The sequence below is a fragment of the Ammospiza nelsoni genome, chromosome 6 (genome assembly GCF_027579445.1).
Source record: "Ammospiza nelsoni isolate bAmmNel1 chromosome 6, bAmmNel1.pri, whole genome shotgun sequence".
Classification (NCBI taxonomy): Eukaryota; Metazoa; Chordata; class Aves; order Passeriformes; family Passerellidae; genus Ammospiza; species Ammospiza nelsoni.
The window spans coordinates 43,643,319-43,664,402 of NC_080638.1; the positions used below are offsets into that span (position 1 = coordinate 43,643,319).

Consider the following 21,084-nt stretch of genomic DNA (forward strand, 5'->3'; position numbering starts at 1 on the left):
CTGTCTTTCTCTCTTTTTCTTAATAGTGTCTATTAACCACTTTGTTCCTTGTGGAAATGAGCACAGTGTAGGAGAATTTGTGTCTTTGCCTGTTTGGGGCAGACCCAGCAAAAGAAGTACCCCTTTTCTGTATTGTTGTTTATAAGGTTCAAGGAAAAAATGCATCTGAGGTTTATGAAAAAGTCTGTTCTATTTGCATCAGATGCACTGAAAGCTCTTTAGTATTAGTGGTTTTTTTTGATAACTCTTTTTTTTTAAATTATCGCAACCCACTGGCTCTTTAGCTGGCATGTGATCTCTACTAGCCCTCCTCATCCAGAGAACCACCCAGTCAGACCATCCTGTTGTTCTGTGTGTGGCTCAGGGACACAGCCATGAGGCTTGCCCTGAAGAGTGTCCCATTAGAGCTGTGGTGTTTCCTTCTCCTGTACCCCGTGCAGTTCTTTGATGTAGTGTTGTATTGCCATGGTTGTGTAACATCAGTGCTGCTCCCAAAACACATAAAGTGGCCCTTTGTCTGTGTGCCAGCGTGGCACCAGCACAGCTGCTGCATGAATGTGGAGATTGCTTTGGTTTCCTGAAAGCAAGTTCCCCTTCTCTTCTAAAGTCCTTCAAACAGGACCCAGAATTGGAAAGAGACCTAAAAAATTGGGTGATAAGGGCAGTGACGGTCATCATTCTGCCTTTGCAAGAGCTTGATCTTGGAAAGCTGTGCCCTTTCTACCTTCCCAAATGATCCCTGTTCAGTACCAAGGAAACTGCTGAAGAGGAAAGTGTTCTTTTTTGCCAACGTATTTAGGATTAGTAAAAACTTGAGAATTTGGTTACTGTAAAGCTGTTACGTTTGTTGTTGGCTATTTTTTTCCTTAATTTTTGAATCATAACAATCCTCAAAGCCTCATCTCAGATCTGTCTTGCTGCATGCTGGGGCCTATTCTTACTGTTGCCAGTGAAAGTCACATTTATCTCCCATTCTCCAAGGAAAGAAAAACTGTAAGGTTGTTCAGTCCTTATTTATGTCTCCCTAGTTTGTTTCCATCTGATGTAACTTTGGGTGCAGTCTTAATGTTTCTAAGGGCAGAAGTCCCAAGTAGTCCTCGCTGCCTCATGATGTTTAAATACATTTTTAATGCAGACTTTTTGTCTGAGTAGTCACGCTGTGTGTTGATTTGCTGGACCTCTCTGTATTTGATCATGAAGGGCAGAGGGGCCACATATATGATGGGAACATGCATGCTTAAAGAAATGTTGTTCCATTCTCACAATGAATCTTGTCTTCCAAAGGCCATGTGAGAGGGATTTCTGATAATGCTTGTCTTCTGTTGATGCCTTGCTTTCAGAGGCAGAGATTACCATGTGGCAGCTGTTTTCTTAGAAACTGTCAGTTTCATCTCAGAACAAAATCAAAGAATATTTAGAAGAAGAAGGCCTTGAGAGCAGTAGAATATGAGATGTAGGTCAGCAGAGAGCACTATCCTGGCTAAGATGCACCAGTACTGCTGCAAAGGGGTGACATTGTTGCATCCTGTTTGTGTTTTTTATCTCTGTTCATGCATTTCAGTACCCTGTTTCATGCCACCAATTAAGATGCACAAGTTTAGATAGGAAAATAATATTCCTTATTGTCTTATCTTGCCTCCTTTTATTCAGTTTGAGCAAGCCATTGAACTTCCTTGACCACGTTGTTCCTCTTGTGTGCTTAAGCAATGATTCAGCCTCCCTGTGCACCAAAGCACACACTTACCACAGAATTATCTGTGTTCCAGTGATGAGTAAGGCTTCTACTTGAACAGGAAGCACTTTCAATAATTTGTATTTATAGGACATATTTTTCTTCGGAACCCACCAAAACATTCGTAGTCATACATACAAGTCACTCTTGAGATGCAGGCATCCTTGACACTGAAATTGGCTGATGTACAGTGTATAGTAGTGCTAAAAAAAGTCACTTCAAGACTTGAAGCAATAATTATTTTACCTCTGATATCCTACTGGTTCTATTGCTATAATTTCTTTAAATTCTATATGGTGGGATTTGTTTAGGCTAGCACAACTAAATAACCTCTTTGTAGTTTTTGTTAGGTGACATATCAGCTCCCTATTGCACCATGCAGCTTCCATGTGTGCTGTAGAAGCTTATGGTTTCAGCTTTTGAAGTGTTCAATCACCTGTGTGTTTGACAAGATGATAGCTACCACACTGACATGTTTTGTGTTTGAATGTATCCTGTAGTGCCATTGCTTTGGGCAAAGGATTTTGAGGGGGATTATCTGGAAGAAGAGAACCCAAGAGTGTGAAATGTTAAATGATTTTATGAAGTTAAAGGTTCATATCGCACAGACCATTTTTCTTTTGCAATTGCTACATTCCTCATTTTTCAGGACCAACAGGCAGCTCTTCATGGATCTTGACAGTCTGATCAGATCTGTAGTGGCAGCTTGTGTTTCCCTGGAAGGGATGTTGCAGAGCCAGAAACCACCTTGTTGCCTGGGGTATGTTCAGGTGTGCTGCACACAGCTCTGAGGAGAAAAAATCTTGGCGAGAATGACACGTCACCAATATATTTGTTCATTTTTCTGTTTGTTGATCTCTTTTGCTCACTGCATCTTTCACCATTATCTCTGACCTAACAAAAGGGCCCTTTCTTTTACCACCACTTCAAAAAGGGCATTGGTGAGAGGGCCTGAGAAAAGCTACCAAAAGTAGGGAAGAGGCAAAGACTTAAATGGTCCTTGTGTCAGTGTTGCATCAGAGTATTAAACACACTGAAGAGACAAAATGAATTTTCAGAAAGGTCTTCAAATGGAATGGCCTCTTCTAGTGGAAGCTTGAAGGCAAGTCTGCCGCCTGCTTTCGGCCTTGCTTTCCCCACCCATGAAATTAATCTTCCAGGTGTTCTTGTATTTGTGATAAAAGTATGAAATTCATCTATGTCTTGTAAACCACTTCTAAAATGTGGATGGAGGCTCTTGGACATGAGCAAAGCATTAGAAACTGAAGAAAAGTCTTGTATCAGGACAGAGTTGTCTCCAGTCTGTAGCTCAACAGCCTATGAAGGGTGGTTGGAAACTTTTTACTCCTGAGTTTGAGCAGTACAGACTCTTCTACATCAAACATACACAGTTTGAGAGAGATGTCTGCACTATGGTATATATGAAGAGTTGGTAGATGGAAGAAGTTGTATCAGATGACCTAATTTCCCTTCTTTAAAGTAAACAATTTAAACTTCACTTCAGCTTTCTCTCACTTTTTGACTTTTAAAATGAGGTCTTATTGCTGAACTCCTTATTCCTGGTCTTACTACTAGATAAATGGATCAATTTATTCCATCCATGAAAATCTAGACTGAGTGATTCAGTGGTTTTTTTTTTCTCACTGGTCCTTGAATAAGTTAATCAGATGTCCAATCTTCTGTGCAGTTTGAAGAGGATGTCCTCAATATTGATGAGTACTTTTCTGCCTTTGAGGCATTTTTTCATCTCTTTATTAATTTGCCACATGTTCTCACATGTTTTCCTTTCTTTTAATTGGACATCCTTATATTGCTTCCCATGGGCACTAGAGCTATCTGAAATTCAGCTGCATGTTCTAAATGTTTTTACCCCATTGTGTGCCTGGCCAAAAAACCCTAAGAGTAGTGTCTAAAGAACATTTTATTTCTTCTGTAAGGAAGTTTTCTATGTGCTTTAGTGATGTTGCTTCTACCTCACCTGTTCCACTAACAGCTTCTCACAAAGGAGACTGGTTATTATTAAACTGGCTGACACTATTCCAGATGTTTTGGGACTTTTTTTTGGTCCTAATTTAATCTTCTTTCCAGATCCCACAGTAAAATCATAATCTTTTGCTACTTTCCATTAAATAGTATAGTTAACCTTTGGAATTCACTGGTGCGTGAAAAGCACGAATGACACATACAGGCTGGATAATCGGAAACACATTTTGCATACTAAGCAGTATGTGGAAAACAGAAAATCTAATCTCATGCTTAAAATCTCACAGCAGGATAATGTCAAAAAGGATTTCACCCTTCATCTGCTCAGTAGAGAAAATTCAAATCTGGTCATACTTCACTTTCTCTCTGGAATCAAAGGTTGTCCATTGAAGAGTGGAGCATTAATTTGCTCCATGATGGTTTGACGTCTTTCCTTTTCCTTGCTTTTGTATTCTATTCTCATAATGCTGCTGGATTTATGGAACAAATATGAGCTTCTTCTCTCAGCTACAAAGAGAATGAGGTGCAGGGAAGTAGAAAAAGTACTTGTTTGTTATAGAGAAATTACTTTGTTAGAATAAGTGTTGAAAATGATGCATGGAGAAGTGCATCCTTTTCTTTCTACACCTTTCTCCTTTCTTTTGAATTTTGTTTAAGGAAAATGGGATTTTATAGCTTTATGTAGTAAAGCAGTTTCAAAAGTGGAGAGAAAATTCTAACTATCTCGAAAGGGAGGATAATTGCTATCTTGAGTCATTCAGAGGCTGTGAAACAGCAAAGATTTAAAATGTTAAAATTCTTAGGAAGCACAGGAAATGGCATCTGCACGTGTCAGTTCTAATTTATTGGGTTGTAAATGTAAAAGAAGACAGTGGGGAAAGGAGAACTACCAATCTTTCTTCAGTATCAGCTGTGATATTAGAACTTTTTAAGAGCAGGTTAAGATGGTAAGTATGCACTTGTTAAATAACCATCTTTTTAGCAATGAAGTTGATGATTTGGTGTTTTGTTGTTCCTATTGTGCTGTGAAATAGAAATATTTAACCTTCAGAGGCAGGGGATTCATGAGCTGCTGCCTGTGCTCTCATCTTTGTCCTCTATTTTTTCCATTCTGAAAGAGAAAACTTAGAATCAAGGTATAATACACCAAAAATCTATGTGGCTTCCTTGTAACTGACTCCATTAAAAGAAAAACCTGCAAACCAACCAAACAAAATAAACAAAAATGAAACAAAAAGCCCAAACAACAACAACAACAAAAAAAGAAAAGAAACCCTGTGCCTACATGGAAGAGCATCAGTGCAAGTATTGCTTTGCTTTTGATGCTCTTCAGTCTTCACACAGTGTATTTGGATCTTTAGACAGTCAGACTTAGTAGACCTATGAATTTTTTTCCATGTGGACTGTGATTTGACCACAGATAACAAGATCATTCTAACCTAGGTGAAATAATGAACTGGTACTCTTTGTTTTTTTATTGCTCCAATGACTGATTAAGACTATATGGGTCTAAAGCCTGAGCTGTCTGCTTGCCTGTTGATGTAAGTTTTTTTTAAGAATGTGTTGAAATCTATGAGCAGGTGACAGCTTGTGAGGGGGCAAGGTGCTACTGTCACTTATATCCAGTGTTGAGTTCACTTCTTTGCATAAACAGAAATTTTTGTCTTATAGAATTATCAGTCCTCTATGGTTTTCTGGCAATAAATCCACTTTGGACAAAAAGCCAGATAAACTAAGTGCATGCTTGATGGAGGTACTGAAAGTCAGATAGATTTTTATTTTTGCTTAAATGGATTCTATGTATTTCTCAAACAAGACAAAATCTCTCTAAAATTATTGTAAATGCTGGGAGATGGGTTGAAGAATGTGATGTTTTTTCTTCTCTTTGTATTATCTATAAATTTTGTGATTTTGTGTTTACATGAATTAAATGCATACTTGGTTTTGCTATCTGTTGGTGGTATTAATGTAGTCACTGTCCTTCTGTTGCTTATGTCGTCATTTCTGTGTTTTGATTATGCATATTAGCTGTGATGGTTATACCAGTTGCATTTATTTATTTATTCAAAGTGATGTTGCCCTGTTGCCCTGGTTTATCTGCTTTTATACTAACCTGTTGTTTATTGTCTTTGCTTTTTTTTTTTTTTTTTTTTTTTTTTTTTTTTTTTTTTTTTTTTTTTTTTTGCTAACAAAGTTGAGTTGACCAAAGCTGACCTGCAAGGTAGTGAAGGTTGTTCTTCTTCTCCATTACTTGTTTCAATGAAAGATGCTTTGATGTAACATTTAGTGCCTTTTACTGGGTGCAGTCACACCTCTAAGACAGGAAGAGAATGGCAAACCCCAGCATATGTGGAGGAGGATTCTGAGTTGAAGAAGAACATGGCAAACAATGGAGCTGCTTCTGTTGACCTGGGGAATTTGACTGTATCAATCTCTGAATGGCCATTAAAGCACCAGCTGATTTCCTGGAAAGCCTAATGATCACGCAAATACCTGCTGTGCATCAAGACTTAGAAAGCCCTCAGAGCTTTAAAAAACAGAAAGTTAAATTAGTTTCTTTAGTAGTGATCTTAAGGAGGGAGATCAGGAGGTAAAAACTGTGATGTTTTGGTTTTTTGTTTTTATGTAGATTTTGAAAAAAAAAAAAATCCGTAGAAATAACTTTCTGGAATTTCAATTTTGAAATAAAAAAAAAAAAAAACCCAAAACCAAAAATCTCTAAACTACAAGCTCCCTCAATATTTAAAATAGTTTTTTACAAGCCATAGTTAGGGTAGGAAAGGTTCCATTTTGGAGGGTCAGCACAGTAGCAGAACCAGAGAGGAGCACATGGGAGCAGCTTTTAACACTGAGGAGGACGAGGAGTTCCCTTGTCCCTGTCTCAGCTGTCAGTGCTGCCAACATTGTGCTGGTTCTGTGCCACAAAGCTCCTTCCCCAGTGGCTGTTGCCACACCTGATGTCACAGCCTTCCCCCCAAAGAGATTTTCTGGCAGGTCTGCAGGCCCTGGTGGTACAGAGTGCCTGTCCAAGAAGCTGGGGCTGAGTCATCCCCCTGCAGGTGTGTCCTTGTCCAGGAGCTGTGCCACCAGGCCAAGGAGTTATTTGAGAAAGGCACTAGGTTCAGTAGCATTTGTGAGAATAAGGAAACCAGGTATTCTCAGAGACACTGTAGACTTTTTTCCTGGGACATAAATAAGGAAATGTGCCTATTAGAGATTAATAGGTCTGATACTAGTATAAACAGGAAGATGTTTTCCATGGCGTTGAAAGTGAATCCTTTAAATATGATAATGAAAATGTACTTCCCAATTCATCTGTAAAGACTGCAATATAGAGTACAAATTAATTTATTCTGGAATGCCATGAAAGTTAAAAAATTGGTCCTCCTTTTTAATGGGAAAGGAGATAATGGTTTCAGGTATAAAGGGAAGTCAGAGGAATTGAACAATGTGTCTCTGTTTAGCAGTCCTCAAGCCACAGATAGCCTCTGTTATGGGATCATCTTAGTCACCTTGAAATTTTATGTCTAAGCCACTTAATGTCTAAGGTTCTGTTGTGAGACAAAACATAGAATGTTCCTGTTTCACTCTCTGAGATAGAGACTTCCTGAAATTTTACATATCTCTGGAATTAAGATTTTGTAGCTTTAATCACATGATCCATAAACTCCTTTTCTATTCACTGTGTTTACTGTGAAGACGTGGTGATATTGCTGACGTCATCTAATGTAATACATGCCATTTTCAAATTAAAATATTCTTGTTCTGTATTCCAGTTATAGGCAGGTAGCCATTACCTTTCCTTCAGGATATCATCTGTGTTTTTTAAGTAGAGTTTGGTGTTCTGTGGCTCAGTAGAAAAGGATAAAAATAAATTTGAACGAATAAGGATGTTTTAACAGTTTATTGCTGTAGCAGTTGCTGACAGGAGCATATTAAGAGATACCCTCTTACCCAGCAGGTAATGATACTGACAGTCTGAGATAATTTTAGCAATTGAATCCATATGAGACATTGAATCTGAAATATTTGACAGCCTTGAGGTAGACAGAAGTTAATGCAATGTATTTTGCCTTATGCATGTGGAGCCTCTGACTGCAGCTATGTTTTGTTGGCATCTCTGACCCGTTCCCAACTGTAACATTTGAAGTGCTCTGTCTTACAGAGGTGAGTGATATAGAGAGGTGCTGCCCCTAGGGGGTTTCTGAAGTTTATGTAAATAAGAGGTAAAAGATGAGATTTGAAAAAATAGGAAATATATGTGGACTGAGACTGATGTGATAAGAAAAAAACATCCTGGAAGTACACTGGAGTATAAATAACTTTAGGATTAATATGTTTTCTGCTATCCACTGAAATTGTGGCAATGATTTTAGGACTTACATTAGACATCAGCAAGTATTGTGTCTCTCTTGCCACAGCCACTGTTGTTCTCTGTAGTCAGTTATGTGTCCATCAGAATTCATGCTCAGGAGTTCCTGAGCTTGATTATTGATGTTTATTGAAGTGGATGCATCATGCACAGGAAGTCTTGGAAGAAAGAGTTCTATTGTTTTGATTTTCCTGAGTCCTCAGAACCAAAGGCATAATACACTTGTGAAGATTGTTCCATCTCATGCTCAATTTTTTTACAGAGGTTTTAACCCTGTAAGAGTATTTGCCCTGCAGGTAGAGACATCTGATTACATTGAAGCCTAAGGGGAAGCATTTGGCTTGAGTGCATAAAGTGGATTATTGGCTTTCCAGGAAACCAACCTTTGCTAAATAGGTTTGGCTATTTCAGTATAGGCCATGATCCTCGTGGGTCCCTTCCAAATCAGACTATTCTGTGACTCTTTTATATTGCTGTGATTTGCAGTGAGGAAGGATGTTTTCCCAATGTACTCTGTTTTTTTCTTGTTCATGTACCACCCTTTCAATTTTCCTTTATGCTTTTAGTTTCTGTGTCTGAATGTCCAAATGCTGTTTAGTTCCTCTGCTTTGTTTGTATCTCCCTGTCCCTTGTTGCATTCTGTGTGCAGGCATACTCCCTTTTATGCAGTTGATTTCTTGTTCTCCGGTTGGGATTTTTCTTCTTTTGGCCTTTTTTTGGTTCTCTCCTCACCAGCATGTGTATAAGCACGTTGCTTATGACCTTTTAGGTTACCTAGAAATGGCAAGTGGAAGAGTTGCAAGGGAGAGGGTGACAGGTATATGCCAGCTTTCTTTGAGGGGAAGGAAATTCCAGCACTTTGCAGATCCATTTCTGTGATTTGCCATTGCTTCTAGATTCCCTTCTTCTGTAACCTTGAGATAGATGTGCTTTCTGTGGGAGAAAGCACATTTGTGCATGTTTGTTATTTTAACTAGTTGAAGTTTTCAGACCAGCCACTTATTTGGAACAAAAGGACTCAGCAGCATGACTTATATCAGGTGGATGAAGCATTCAGGCTCTGTTGAGGCACTGAAAAAAATGGCTACAGTTCACAGAGGACAGAAGAATGCTGGCTTTTGAGTTATTTCTGACAATGAGTAACTTTAAATATGGAACCTGACAGATGCCTAACCTTATTTAGGTGATGAAAGGGATGATGAGTTCTTAACAAAGTATGAAACTGAGAGCTTGAAGAGCTGGCCTTGCAGTCATTGAAAATCTGTTTGGTTTTTGGTTCTGGTTTGCTATATTAGTCTGTGATATTCCTGCTTTCTGCTATCTGTGACTCAAAATACAAAATCTAGCTTTGTGAATCGTGCACTGAGCCCTCACTGTAATTTAGTTTATTGGATTAGTGCAAAGTAATTGCTGACATACCACCAATATGTATGTGGCAGTAACAGTATACATGGTATGGTCCGTCCCAGAAATTGATGGTTCCATGAGATTCACCCTTAATTTGCTCACTTTTTAAAGAGGAATAATCTTGTTTTCCAAATTATTCTAACACTAGAAAACTATTGGGCATAACTTTGTTTCCTCCATAACCTGCAAGGAGGAGTGAGTCCTGGAACAGGTTTATTTTCTACCTGGTACATATGGTTTCCAAGACATGATGCCTTTCTGAGCTGAACTGCTACTGCAGAGTGAATTAAAAAAGGCTGATGCTCTCTGGTTATGAAAGAGGAATGCTGACAGAAGTAGAGTGTAGATTTATGAAAGGTGTAAGTTGATTGTAATGTCTGACTTTACAGTAGAGATATTTCAGTGCTGCATGACATTTGTAATTTAGGAACTACAGGACTGAAAAGGCACCTTATTCTGCAGAGGCTTTGAAGATGCCTTGTGTGTGTTACTTTCCTATTGCTTTGTACCATTTCTGAAGATAAAGGAGAAGAGATGAGAGCATTTGGGGTGGTGAAGAATGAAAATAGAACCATACTGTTACTGAACTTCCCCTGTTGCTCATCTTCATCTTATTGAGACAATAACGTTAACACAAATGGTTGATTCCCTTCCAAAAGAGTGAATTTTTAATGTGTGGAGGAAGGTATTATGTGCAATGGTTTATTATTAATATTTATCTTAATATTTATTGCTAGTTATGATCAAAGCATGAAGCAGTTGTGTTATAATCCTGCAGCTGCTGTATAAACTGATTCTACATGTAACTTGAAAGAACAGTAAACACAATGCTGTCTTTTATTTCTCAAGTTCCTTTTCCTGTTAAGGGCTTTCAAAAGATACAGAAGGAATGACTTTTTTTGCCAGTGAAACGTAGAAGTTTTAGCAACATGCAGCAGTAGAATTTTTTTTTTTAATTTCAGAGCAAAGAGAAACATACCATATAACTGATTTTAGGAAAGAGGGCAGAAAAACCAATTTGTCTAAGCAGAATACACATAAAAAATCAGGCTATTATACTCTTCAAAGGTGATTTTCTTCAAATACTTATTAGAAAAATTAGCAAACAAACAATACATCTGGATAGGTGTAGAAAAGTGTAGTGCTGGTCTCCTTCGCAGGGAGGGAAACACAACAAATGTCAGATCCTGCAAGTCCTTGGATACTGAGCTGTTCCAGTAAAAATTGGAGATCCAGATATAAAGATACAAAGGATATTGTTGAAGAATCCTGGTTTGTTATTTCATGTTCCAAAGGAGAGGCCTCTCTTGGTAGGCTTAGCCTGGACAGGAAGAGACACAGCAAGTCATGCTTCTGCTAGTGGCATTGCTTTTCTGGGGACTTTTCCACTTCTACTTGATATCTACTGCCCACTTACTCCTCTTTCCACTGTGCGTGTGGCACGAAGAAGGCAATGCACCAAGCTCAGCTACAGACAGACAGTAAAATCAGAGGTATCTCAGATTATTATGTGAAGACTAATTCTGAAACTTTGCTTTTAAATACTTTGTCTGCTCTTAGTGTTGCCAGAGGAATGAGATTAAAAATAGACCCGAGTCCTGATGGCACTGGTAATTTAGAAACAATTCTACTGCTTTATATATAAGTTGTTTGTCATCTTCTTTCCTTGTTCGTTAGCACTAAAGGGCATGTGCATGGTAGCACAATCTTCATGTTTTATAATCCTTCCTGTGCTTCTGTCACTTTGCTCCCTAATCCAAAATCCTAATTCCCTGTGACATCCCTATTAGTTGCTCTGAAGATTCTGTTGCCACAGAGGATTATGACATCAGGCCATGACTGTTAGCAGCAGGAGTAGATGAACTCTCTGAGACAACGAGCCTTTTATGATTCAAATGGCCCATAGTACTAAGAAGTGAGGCCAAGTACCCAGCATCTGTGCTGTGCTGTCACCACTGACTCTAAAGATGGCAGATCAGGCTTCAAGCTTCCTTGTGGTATTGTCAGGCTTTCAAAATTCCTCATCATTGTTTTTTTTTTTTTTTCCTTTTTCCTTCCCCCCCCGGCTGCTGAAAGTGCTGTTCCCACCTTCACAGTTGATTTCTGTTAAATACAATTCAGATACCATAATGCAGGCCATGAATTCAAATACTTTGCTCTCTGGGCTCAATCATATGAAGACTTCAAGCCAAGGTACTGGGCCTCATGCAGTCTTATTCCTTGAATAGAGTCTTTTCTCTTGCAGCATCTAGACAAAGGATATGCCCATTGTCAAGTCTAGTTAGTGATTAAAGTGTTCTCAGAAAATGTAGGAAAAGTGGAGAATTGTTTTTGAAAATGGTGTTCTGCTCTGCTTCTCTGTAATGGTCTTTATAGTTGAGGCTGTAGCAAGTTTGCATAGAGTCACAGCTGCCTTCTGGTTTAATTTTAAAATATAGGCATAGATAGCTTGCTTGTTAATACCTCTAGCAGTATTGGCATTCATGATTGAAGTTAGAGGTTAGATAGTGGGATAGTAATGTGCAGGAGAGGTAATCTGTTCCTCATTCCTTATCCTCAGATAATTTAGACATTTTAGGGAAAATGACAATTAACATTCTATTTCAGATTGTTAAATGTTATCCCTTCTTCTTCTTGGCCAGAGTAAGTCTGCAGCAAGTACCAGACCACAAACTGATGCACAGGTATATATATTTATATCCATGATTTTTACAAGAGTAAAGGCAGGAGGGAGGCCTGTACATACATGTGCGTGCCCGCCCACACTGGAAAGTCTGTCAGCTCTGTTCTAATCTAGAAGTGATCTGTTAATTTCACACTGAGACCACTGGGATTCGTATGGCTGCAAATGAGAGTCAGGTGGGTGGGAAGAAGAGGTGGAGGGGAGGAGAAGAGTGTTGAAAAATGCTGCTCAGCTTTCTTTCAGCATGGCAACAAAGGGTTTTCGTGCTGTGGCTCCTGCTGTCACTTCTTTTCAATAGGTGAACTTTCCTTTAGGGATTTTGTTGTCATCTTCTATTAACTGCACTTATGCTTCTACCTAGAGGTTTTGGGGTTTGTTTGTTTGTTTAGTTTCTTATAGCAGTGTAATAAATTCTGGAAGAAGCTCAGGTTTTTGTTAACATTCAGTCAAACTCTACTTACTTAGTCACATGTTCATTCTCATTGCAGGAGAGATGAAAAGAAATGCAGATAGCTGAAAAACTACTGAAATTCATCCATTCTGTTCTTTCAGTGAGGACAGGTGGTCTGGTGGGGAGAGCCGAAACTCTGCACCAAAGCTTTAAGGGTCCATTCCTGACTTGGTCTTTGAATTGTTGGGAAAATTGCAACCTGACATGGGACATCCAGTTAGATGTGGATTCTACGAGGGCTTGTAAATACAGAAGCGCCCTGGTGTGCAATCTCAGTATCAAAGATACTGAATAATGGTGGAATTCAGTGAAATCACTATGGATGGTGTCTGATGGAGGTTGAAGGGTTTCATTTTATGTTAAAATGTTTCAAAATGCTGTTTCTGCTTTGGTCTGTTCTATCTAATCTATAAAATACAGATGGTAGTATTGATGTGATGAAGAAATAAGGAAAGGACTGAGTCTTGTGGAGTTGCTGTTGCTAGCATAGACTGAAGAAAGATGCTGGGATGGGTGAAACAGTTATTTCTTTGTTCTTATGTTATTCTCCTAGACCAAAAGTGGCTAATGAACTTATCTTAGGCAGCCTAGCCAATTGATACTTTATTATCTGCTTTATTTCTTTAATTTCTTCAATTTCTTCTTTTCCAACACATACAGGATATAGCATAGTAGGTATGTCAAATGTATATGTACATTTTATTTAAAAACCTGCACAACAGGAGTGACATACCTTTGTCTAGAATGCTGAATATAAAATACTTACCTAGGAGGTAACTTGTAAACTCATATTCTTGTGATCTATGACTTGCAGCTTCATGCCTGCTCTCAGATGATTCAGAATCCAGCTACCTCCTTGTGGATTACAGTAGCTGTAATTCAGAGTCTCTCTGATCTGAAGATTACTTTTTCCCTATTTCTTGGAGTTTGTCTTTGCAAGGCTTACCTGAGTAGGATAGCAACTGTTAGCTGCAAATCACATAACAATGAAAGGCTGTTCTGATAGTGGTGGCTGCTTCCTTCTCTGCTTCCACCAAAAGCAGGGAAAGCAGTCAAAAAAGAGAAGAGTTGTGGATACATGTCATGTCCTTCTGAGGACTTTATTGGCATGTTTCCAGAGGAGCCAATATAATAGGTAGAGTGTTTGGTTTTTGTTTGGCTGACTTTTATTAACATATGAAGGCAAGTTGTAGCCAGCTGAGGCTTCAAAACTGCAGTTTGAATCTACATTATCAGTGTTCTTTGGGTATGATGAGGCATTTTTCAGGGACCTATTAATTAGCTTTCATTTCTGTAAGGGGATCAAACTTCTAGGGAAGCACAACAACCTGACCATGCTTGTTGGCCTGGCATCACCCCTGTTTCACTGTAAAATTGTTTGAGCAAGTTGGGAACGTATGAGTTGGGTCTGCCTAAGAGGGAATATGTTGCTGTTCCCTATTCCTTGCTCTGTGTTACAGTTTGGTGTTTGTTGTGAGGTGAACACTGTCTTTGTGCTCTTTTTACCTGAGTGTCTTGCACGTCCAGCAATGGAGCAGTGTTTGGTTAAGTGCTTTCTCTCTTCTGCATGAGGATCCTGGTGGTCATGATAGTGATGAATTGAAGATATTGTGGGCCTGACCCAGTGATTCTTTCAGCTTTATTTCACTCTTTTCTTGTCATCCTTTCTCCAGGGCCGAGCACTACCTGCCAGGAAGATTCCTGTGCAAATCAGGGCATCTGTAATCAGCAATGGGAAGGCTTCACCTGTGACTGCTCCATGACTTCATATTCTGGGAGCCAGTGCAATGATCGTAAGTAGACTTTTCAGTGCATTGGTGACCTGTGAGTTCTGATACATGAGAGTACAGAAAGCACATGATTCATTGTTCTTTCAATTGCAATACAACTTTCCCTGTGTCAAATCCAAACTTTTTTTCTTGGAAATTTCTTTAAACCTACAGCAGGTTATATTTTTTTTCACCTTAAAATGAAAATATGCAATTCAGCATGTATGGGTTTTGTTTGACTGGTTTTCGTGGTTTTTTTCTCTGCTTCTTTTTGAGTGCTAACTTTACCAGTCCAATGGTGATAATTGGTGTTGATGGAATTCCTGGTTTAGAGAAACCAGGAATGACTTTGCAGATATTGTATGTAATATTTTCATAGGTAAAAATGTCTAGGTTTTGTGTACTGAATTATGCTTTGAGATTTTCATTCAAACTTTAGTGAAAAAGGCATGGAATGCATGTAAAATGAGTAGTGTTCTAGTCTTCTACTGAAATACTAGCTGTATGCTGAAATGCTGAGTAATGTTTCTGAGAATGTTCACTTAAAACCAGCAATCAGTTAAATACACAGCAGAACCATTGTGCTTCTTGGTATTGATTTGCTTAATCTCAAAACACTGAATGTTATTGGCCAAGTACTACTAGAATCTCTGGTAAAATAATTCAACAAACCCCTTAAGTCTGCCTTTAGGGGACAGCTAATCAGCTTTTTGACATTGCCTCTGCTCATCATGGTTTGGCCTTTGCTCCTGCCTGGAGGGAGCAGATCACTTCAGCTTTACTGTCTGCCTGCTTTTCTTGTTTGAGGCAACTGCCCCCTTCTCCCTGGCTTGCTCCAAGGCAGGGAATGAAGGAATACATCATGAGTGCTGTAGTAAGTGTAACAGTAGGCTTCAATAATTTGGTTCACTGACTGTATAAATTTTAAACACAGAAAAAACTGCTTTTCATTAAGGTATTTGTGGTAGACTTAATTAGTAGTACCAACAAGGTCCATGCAATATTGGTGCCACAGCACTCTCATATCTGCAACCTTCCCCTAAAAGTCTGAGACATAACTGAGTTGATGGCACATGTGACAGGCTGTGTAGCACATGGTGACAATCAGTCTCTGCTGAAGGCCAAAATGCCTGCTTTTCTGAGTCATTCATAGTATGTAGTGTTGTCTGTGTTGGTCTCCCATTTCTTCCAGCATATTTCTCTCAAACAGATATTGGAAAGGCCTACCAGCATTCATGCTTTGACAGGGGCTGTATAAACAAGATGCTACTGACACAGATTCATAGACTGTAATGCTATGTCTGGTTTTGGATTGCTTTGGAATTCAGAATGTTTCCTTTGGGTCCAGAAGAAACATTTCATGTTGGAGTCACAAGATCTGGTGCCAATTTTCTGCATTTTTATTTTGGTTTGCTTTTATCAATTGGACACCCACTTTCCCACTCTCAAGTTACTTGTTCAGTCAATCAGTTTAGACTTGCTAAGGGTGGCACACAAATGTGTGAAAGAAACACTGCTTTGAATTCTGTTGGGTTGCATTTAAATACATATCCAGGAAATCTCTTAGGTTATTGATACTGTGGGGTTTGTTTCTAATGTGTTTGGCTTCACAACTCCAGAACATTGCTGTGCCCTTGTTAAGCTGTTGCTAATGGCTCAGAGCAGGCCCAGAAGCATCAGCAAGAATCAGGTTCCTGTGTCTGTAATTGGGGATTTCTTGCTGATTTTTAGAGCTGGCAGCTGGAAATAATGCTGAGAAGGGAGCTTGAAATGAGTGGGGGAGCTGTGGACAGTGTAGGAGCCAGCCTCCAGTTATCAGGCCTGGCTGGTAATTTACAAATGCAGGCAGAAGGATGTGGGCTTCAAAGTGATCTGGAAAGGTAAGTCGTGTAGTGTCCTTCTGGAACATGACAAGACTTCATCCTGGACCTTCAAAAAGTGCGTATGACTTTTTTTTTTTGTGGGTTTTGTTTGTTTGATTTTGTCTTTGCCATGTATAATGATACTGGAAATAGACTTCTACTCCTGACTTCCTGGTACAGTAAAGATACATTGTGGGTGTGTAGTTGAGAAGGCTGAAGTCCTGTTCCTTCCTGCCTTTTAGATGTGGTTGCTAATCCAAGTACAGGCATCTATCAATTGAAGCAAATACACTGGACTGCATTTTAGTGCAAGTAATGGCAGGGGGAGATAGCTTCTGTGTAACCTGAGGCCTTTTGTTTAGAAATGCATCAGGCCCTTTGGTGAAAAGTTTTTTTTTGGCCACAGCAGGCAATTCTATTAATTTAGTAGATGGCTAAATTTCTACCTTATGAGCAATTGGTCAAAATGGTCTCCCACAGGTGTAAATATGGAGTATTGAAGTAAGTGGAACAGGTAGAGTTTTACCCAATGAAAATGATAGCAAAAGGCTGACTTACTTTACATATTTTGCGTTTTTATTTATGTTAAGTCAATTGTCCACACTGGAAATTTTAATTTTTGTGTGTTTGATGAACAATATATCTGTGCCTCTGAGACTGATAAATGGGAAGTATGGTGTTCTCTTCAATTATTGTTAATTGCCTAGATTATCCCTAATTAACTATTGGTAGATGTGATTTATGTTTGCTTTTTTTATTATTTGCTAGAGCAAACTTTGCAAAGATATTCAGTCTTATCAATCCTGAGTAAAGCTTGGTGCACCAATATGTTTTTCCGGTTTAATTTTTGTCCCAGGACTAGGCCATTAAACTTCCTAATTCAGATGCAAATGGCTTGGAACTGCTGTTTCTGAAGGATGAAGAGGAAGCACCTGTAATTCCCCTTCACTCTTCAGAGGTGACAGAGATGCATTTTGTAAACCTATAGACCTGTTTAGCCATTCACCAGAATTGCTTAACAAGACTAGAATTTAAATTCCTAATGGAAATGATGATATAGCCTTTTAGCTGTTTGTCTGTAGCTCTGTTTTAGATGTTCTTGACTTTGTAGTAATCAAGATGCTTCAGAATAAGGAATTAATGGGAGCTATGGGGGCATAAATTCAGTTTTAATATGCTTCATTCTGACTAGTACAACTGTACTGATGTTTAAAAAAACCAAACTCAGGAATAACCCACAGACACCCCCTCTCCTCAAGTTATTTGAGATGGTCCATTGTACAAAAGTGAATTTAAAGGTTTGCCCTTCACACTGGCCAGTACTAGCACCTGAAATGAAAGGTAGAAATAGAAGCAATAATGCTATTCAGGATATACTGGTTCTATTTTCCATGTCATTTAAAATATATCTTCAAATTTTTGAAGTTGTTCCATAGTCTTCCATCTTTATAGATGTTTTAATCATTTCAGCATCACATTCAGTGTGGGCTTTCAACCTATTTTAAGAATCTACATACTACTCTAAGATGTAGGAAGTCAGTGTAAGTGTACTGCAGTTAATATTAGAAATATAATGCCTGCTTGGCATGCCAAGCTTTTGCTTAGACTGTTCAAATGTACAACTTCAAGCATGTAAGGTAGCATAAGTAAAGTTAACCCATGATGTTAGTGAAGTGTCTTGCATCTGGGGTGAACTCTATCCTGATAATGTTAACCATGACATGTGATAAAAACATGATAGTTGAGCATTCCAACCTACCTGAGAAGTGACCTGTATTTAAACATTTGTCTATGAACAGCTTTACAGATTCGATTAATTCACATTCTTGTGTATCTGATGAAACAATAACATTTTCTGCAGAAGAGAGAATGCCAATGCTGCCTCTTATGCAATCTAGCAAATGCAAATGGTATATCCATGTCAAAGTAGATCATAGAAAATGCTGCTTTTTACTCAGTGCTTCATGCACACGAGTAACACTGAGGGTCAAGCTTTCCAAGAGCAATTGCCAGGGTGACACAAGTATGTATTAGTGGAGGGGTTTGCCTGTGAAAAATCAATGCTTTGCAGCAATGACTTGTGCAAGCAGAGTATAAATCACCTTTTCAAACAGGTTTTATGTTGTTGTTGAAACAGTTAAATCCATCTGCTGACTAGTGATTGTATTTTTAGAGGGGTTATTTATTCATTATAAATATTATTCATTTATAAACTTTGGGTTGTAATATTCTGGTTTAAAACACCTGGTTTAAAAACTACTTTTCCATTTGATCGGTAAAGAGAAAAAGCAGCCCAAGCTCTTTGTCCTCTTGTGTTGGTATCTTCATATGCCTCCAGTCTTCATGCTTTTCAAGGATCCTGTTCCTAAGTAACCTTCCAATGAGGTTGCTTGGCTGAGTGATGTTTGTTTTTATCTGAGAGAGAAGTAGTATACAAGGCTGTTGGGGTTTTTTTTGTGCAAGTTGTATTTTTTTCCACAATCCCTTTGCATATGATGCATAACCTATATGCTTTTACTGGTTTTATGTGAATCGCATTTGGAGGAGGGAAGGATTAGAGGGAAAGAGAGTTATGGTGACTTTGTTCCATTGTTCATCAATTTAGTGCCATCACAAGAAGAGCTTTTGGTAACTTCAGTTATGTAATCATAGTGAGTGAGGCTTACTAGCCAAAATAGGTTTTTTTTACTTGACATAAAAGGAGGGATGTCAAAATTAGCAAGAAATGTCTAAGACCAATGCTTTAGAGTAAAGCCCTGAGTATTTTTGAATGATTAAGAAAGATTGAAGCTGGCTTTAGCCCCACATGTGTGACATACCAAGGTTGTCAGACCAGGCCCATTCCTATTCATTAATGCCCTTCTTTTTTGCACCCTACAAAGTAATTGAATGAGTATGAAAGTGTATTGATGCTTCTGGAGCATAGTCTGTAAACTAGGTTGGAGTGGCAGAACTGTTTTCCCTCACACCTGCTTAAATAGCATAGCAGAACAGTCATTAGAAGAGACTACTAGCAGAGCAAATGGCTAAGTAACCCTTCCTTTATGGTGATGGCTTTATTCTGATGTGCTCATGAGCCATTTGCACCCCAAACTTGGTGAGTCACTGAGCAGTTACAGCGCGTGCTCTACATTGCAGGATTCAGAGCCCCTGTTGGGAGATGGGCCCTATTCCCTCTGTCTCAGTATTTTGTGTTTTTCACTATCTGAGCCAGTTGTTGTCCAGAATTCATGACCTCCTTTAATGTCAATGCCAAAAACTCAGCTTGATTTACTTACAGAAACACTCTTATTGTTCATATTTAATTACCACCCATTTGTTTCTGATGTGCCCAGCTTACTCACTTACTGAGTCAGAGAGCAAGAGGTTGCTAGTGTGTAGAAAATAAATCTGCATAGACTTCATTAGTCATGCATGGCTAAACCAGTCAGCTGTTTAAATATCAGCATGCTTGGGGGTTTGCCTTTGATACTACAGAGACATCCATCCTACATGAAGCAAGAGTCACCTCTGATTTATCTTGAGTGAATCATACTTCATTACAACAGGTCAGACACTGCCTACCTCTTAGTTCTCTCCTCATGCTTTGCTCTTGCTTACTTAGTGGTCTTTCCTTTATTATGACTAGTGTTTTCTGGCTGATGGCTCATTTTCAGTTTCTAACTTAAGCCTTTGGTGTCTTCTGACAGTGAATGACCATATCCTCTGAGAACAGGGATTAAAAAGAAGGGAAATGCAACTCTGTATTTGAGTACATGATGTAAATTGTACCAATGTGATTTGAGTAGTGAACCCTGCTTTCATCCTCCTTAGCACTGTTTAATTTGCCCTGCAGGTCCAAGAAAGGTAACATCTTTAGGGCAAGGAACTGGTGCTACTTCTTATTAAAGCACCATGCACTTTTCTGATGCTTAGTAATAGCCCACTACATAATGGCCTTGGCTCTTCAGTGATCTAAGAATGCTCATTCTTTTCAGTGTACTTAAAGGGACTTTTCCCTCCCCTGAGTAAGAGCTGTTAAACATCAGATCAGACAGCAGATCAAGAACTTGTTTGCCCCATGTTCCATTCGGGAGTCATCCGGAATGGGCAGTGTCAACATTAGAGGGAGAAATTTGTCTGTCCCTGTTTTGGGGGAGAAAGAAGGAATTTGAGTGACAGGTGTTTTTTGAAATTGCTTCTTCTGCACCTTTCAGCTTCTCAAGGTGCCCTGACATAAAAGTGTTTCCTTTTTTTAATAGTGAAAGCTAGCCAGCTTTATCCTTTTGTGATCCCCAAAATGCATCTAGGTCTCTAGTGAGTAATTTAATTACGATTGCTTCAACAGCTTGGCAGAAGGAGCATTTAGAATGAGAGCTGTAATCAGTCATTGATATCTGTGCACACCTGGCTGCTGTCAGCATATAAGCTATGGTCCAGCCATGCTACAGACTTCAATAGCATGGAAGGAGAGAGACTTTTTGCAGGTGGGAGTGATTACAGCCTCTGTTATCAGCCTTTGAACAGTTCAAGCAGTTAATTCCCTCCCTGGTGCTGTTCAGCAGCTATGCCATTTTCATAAGCATGTCACAGAAGACTCTTGCCATAATTTTGTTCCTTGTGATCTCTGCTCCCTTTGAGAGTATTTTTTTTTTAACTTGATGCTCTTTGGTAGTCATGACAATAATTTTCACTTTTCATCTCAAAAGTAGCTGAGCAAGTGGTACTGTGTCCTATGGATTTTGCCCCATGAGAAATTTGGCCTCAGAAGCTGTTCCTTCAGTAATGGCACACCCAGGGTGTAATCACTGATAAGACACTGATATAAGCTGGCAGCAGAAACAGA

The 21,084-nt window shown here is 38.9% G+C and overlaps 1 protein-coding gene across 1 annotated transcript in view; it reads left to right on the forward strand.

The window, feature by feature from the left end:
* The window catches only part of NRXN3 (neurexin 3), a 703,958-nt gene that overhangs the window by 173,110 nt on the left and 509,764 nt on the right, over positions 1-21,084 (forward strand). Inside the window, exon 11 of the mRNA XM_059474030.1 lies at positions 14,302-14,421. Within this exon, the coding sequence (XP_059330013.1) occupies positions 14,302-14,421 (120 nt within the window). The remainder of the gene's footprint in view (positions 1-14,301; positions 14,422-21,084) is intronic.